The 3,916-nt window shown below is 37.6% G+C and overlaps 1 protein-coding gene across 1 annotated transcript; it reads left to right on the top strand.

Annotated features, from left to right (window-relative positions):
* Positions 1-508: 508 nt before the first annotated feature.
* On the top strand, positions 509-1,871 carry PCOAH_00003990 (Variable surface protein Vir7-like; the record flags this gene model as incomplete). Its single annotated transcript, XM_020057214.1, has 2 exons — positions 509-529; positions 666-1,871. The coding sequence occupies 2 exons, from the start codon at positions 509-511 to the stop codon at positions 1,869-1,871; spliced, it is 1,227 nt and encodes a 408-aa protein (XP_019912684.1).
* Between the last annotated feature and the right edge of the window lie 2,045 nt (positions 1,872-3,916).

Here is a 3,916-nt window from a genome sequence, read left to right as displayed (position 1 = left end):
ATTCATGTACCTTCATCCTCCTTCTTCCTTTTCGTTCCTTTTCTTTTTTTTAAAATACATGAACTTCTTTTTTAGGAAGGGTCAGCAATTTTTCCTCTTTTTTTTTTTCTTTTTTCTTCCCTTTTAAGCGAAAAATTAAAAATATATGCTGGAAGAGAATGGAATTTTCTCCTTTCCTTTCTTTTTTTTCTTTCAATTTTTTTTTTTTTCCGAACCAGCTCCTACTTCGTTTGTGAGAGAGAGTATTTATTTGTTTCCCTTCATGTACATATATATATAAATGCTATATATATAAATATACATATATATTTCTATGTATACGTATATATAACTATATATATGCATGTATATATATATAAGTCTAAGGAAGAAAAAGGGGGAAAACAGCACACACAATACACACAACATTTTTATAACACAAAAATTTCCTTATACAAGGCAAAAGGGGGGAAAGGCCAAAAATATATATATACATATATATATATATATACTCATATGCACATCAACAATGACGGGGGAAAAGGCAACGGTAATCATATTTATTTCCTTATTCAAACTACATTTTAGTAGTGCGTACATATATATATCCTACGTACAATATAATAAGGAATAATAAAGTAGTGTATAGTAGCACACATATATATTTTGCTAATTATATTTCATAGGAACAACATTTGGCTCAGTTACCATCGCAGAACGTTCTGTACGGAGAATTGCCAAAAGGAAGTGGGCGAACTTGGTGTAGTGATCAAAGCAAACTAACAGAAGCTAAGGATGGAATAAAAACTTATCTTAAAGTAGATAGCCATGCTGAGGACTACGCAAATAAAATTGTAGAGGCATGGTGTTATACACATCGAACAGGGGGGGTCAACACCCACACTGATGAACTTTGTTATGATTTCTATTATTGGTTGGGAGGTATAATATCAGAGCATTCAACAGTTCCTGAATCGTTTCCAACTATCATAGGAGCAATTTATGGTATATTAAAGGGAAGAGCTCTTGGAAATATATGCACTAACCTATACGGAAATATTAGCTTGGACATTTTCCAGCAGAGGAAACTAATGTATGATTATTATAGAGACTACCTACTTATTGAGTCATATTCAAGTTTAGCGCAGAAATCTTGTGTCCCAGCATATCACCAACATTTAGAAAAGCTAAAAGGAGCATGTACAACTGTAAATACATACTGCCCAAATGGAAAAGGTACTAATGATCCCTTTTGTACCTGGTTTAGTTCGAAGATGACTGATGGGAAATGTGACGAAGAAATATTGAAATGTAATCCGAACCCAGGTTCTTCCGGTTCCGGTTCTACAGGAACGTGGAACCCAGGTTCTTCTGGTACCGGTTCCACTGGTAATCAAAACACCGGTAGTCCAAGACCAGGTTCTACGGGAACTTGGAATCCAGGTTCTTCTGGTTCCGGTTCTTCCGGACCAGGGTCGACAGGACACCAGTCTCCCGGTTCCTCTGGACCAGCAGCCACTGGAACTTGCAGTCTAGATTCCTCTTATACATGTAATTTAGTGGATGGTGTTTCTGGTGGAGAAGGAAAAGGAGGGAGTGACGGTGGTGGTAGTCATAGAAAGGAAGGTGAACCAGGTTCCGATGGTAGTGTCGCCCCTGCTGCTGTGTCTGGTGCATTAGCTGCAATAGGATTACCAACATTGGCATACTTTTTTTACAAGTATAAACCTTTCATTTTGAAGAAGCATAACCACTCTGGAAATGGAAGAAAAAAAAGGTCCCCTAGGAGAGAATTTAATGAGTTTGAGGAGCACGACTATGACGACGGTTCTTCTACAGAATATTCGTCCGAATATTCAATCCCATATACGTCATCATCATCCACCAGATGAAGAAGGAAGGTTGTTAGGGATGGTGGGTTGTTAGGTGGGTGGTAGGTGGAAGGAAGGTTGTTAGGGGTGGTGGTAGCTGGAAGGAAGGTTGTTAGGCTGGTGGAAGGGAGGTTACGTTAGGGGATGGAAGGAGGAGGAAAGGAGCGAGGAAGGGGCAATCCTCCTTCCCCCGTCCCCCCTTCCTTGAGGTGTTACATACCTTGATAACGTATATTTTTGTTCTTCCGGTGATGATGACCTGGAGTATTATTATTATTTGCATTTGTTCCTGTTCTTGTTCTTCCTGCTCTTGTAGACTGCACATCAAATTCTGATGCTGTGGAATATTCTGTTGTGGTAGACCTAACCATTGTGTATTCCATAGAATGGTCGTCGTAGTCGTCGTTCGAAGAACTGTTATTGAAATGCCATTCCATAGATCTTCTTTTTCTGCTTCTGGGGGAGTTGCTGTTGTTTCCAAAGAAGGAAAGGGTGTTCTTTATTCCAGAAGGTAGAAGATCGTACTGAAACGGAAGAGAAGAAGGGGAATGCGGGTAATGGAGTGAAGGGAAGGGGTGTGAGGGGGAGTTAGTGTGAGGGAAAGAGTGTACCACGCAAAATGCACAGTCTATTGTGTATTCATTTTTATTTTAAATAAAGAACAAATAATAATAGTAGACATCATTATTATTGTTATTATAATTATTTATACATTTTCATTTTATAAATTGTAATTATGAATGGACAATTATATATAATTATAAATGAACAATTGTACTTTGTAATTATAATGGACAATTGTCTAATGGACAATTATAAATGGACAATTGTTGTAATTATAGTAATGGAGACAATTATGTATACTTATAAATGGAGACAATTGTGTATACTTATAAATGGAGACAATTCTGTATACTTATAAATGGAGACAATTCTGTATACTTATAAATGGACAATTGTAATTGTAATTAGAATGGGCAATTATAATTGTTACTATGTACTTACCTTATATAGAAAAAATGTGATGGCGGGCAGTCCAATTAATGCGGTGCCAAGTACAGAGGAGACAGCAGCAGGGGCGACGCCACTTCCACCCCCATCACCCTGTGGCACCTGATCTGTTGGCGCTTCATCCTGCTGTGGTAATGATGCAACAACTACTGAATAGAGCTCTTCCAAACAGGAAAGGAGATTTTCCTCATCGGATGGAGGATCCTCCCTCATAGCTTTATTCTTCAAGTCCCCTGGTTTTGGGATAGTACCACTACTACCATCACCATTACCTTCGAACTGATCCCAGAATTTTCTAAAGTAATCATCTTGATTAGCTGTCCAACTTGCTTGTATTGGTCTATAAGCACCATCAGCTCCACCATCTCTACTACTTCCCTTATCGCCTTTTAGGTAGGTGTCATATGCCCCAGCACAGGAGGAGTCGCTATTTTGTTTTAGTTGTTTCTTTATCGTCCTATAGTCATGGAGATAATCAAAGACTTTTTTTCTTCGCTGGAAATTAGTACAATCAACCTTACTGTTCATATGTTGGTAACTACAGTGGTCGTCGGAGCCCCTTAATTTCTTATAAACTTCTTGCATAGTACTTTGAAATAGGGTACTCTCCATCTTCCTGCCACATAATGTACCTCCTAACCAAAAATAAAAAAAGTCACAAATTCTATCACATGGTGAACTTCCTGTTTTTACCTTAGTTACATTGCACCAAGCTTGTGCAATTTCCTTGGCATATGTTGCAAATCTCGTGGTATCGCTTATTCCACGTGCCAGTATATCCAATACTCCATTCTCCCATGAGGTGATGCTCGCACATTGATGATTGCCATTATGTTCAAATGCTTTATATATCCTTCTGGAGGGTAAGTCATCCTCACTGCAGTGCTGTTCCTCCTATAAATGTAATTTCAGTGAAAAGTATATACATTTATATCTTTATTATATTGTGCACATAGAGCAATATTATATGTACACCAAATGAATATACATCTTATTTTATGGAAATAAATAAACTTTGTATTACTTTTGTCATTGTTCCTCATATACATTATTTA

This window comes from Plasmodium coatneyi, chromosome 2, assembly GCF_001680005.1.
Source record: "Plasmodium coatneyi strain Hackeri chromosome 2, complete sequence".
In the NCBI taxonomy this organism is placed as follows: domain Eukaryota; phylum Apicomplexa; class Aconoidasida; order Haemosporida; family Plasmodiidae; genus Plasmodium; species Plasmodium coatneyi.
Note: the sequence above shows the minus strand (reverse complement) of the source record. Positions and strands in the feature narration are given on the sequence as shown.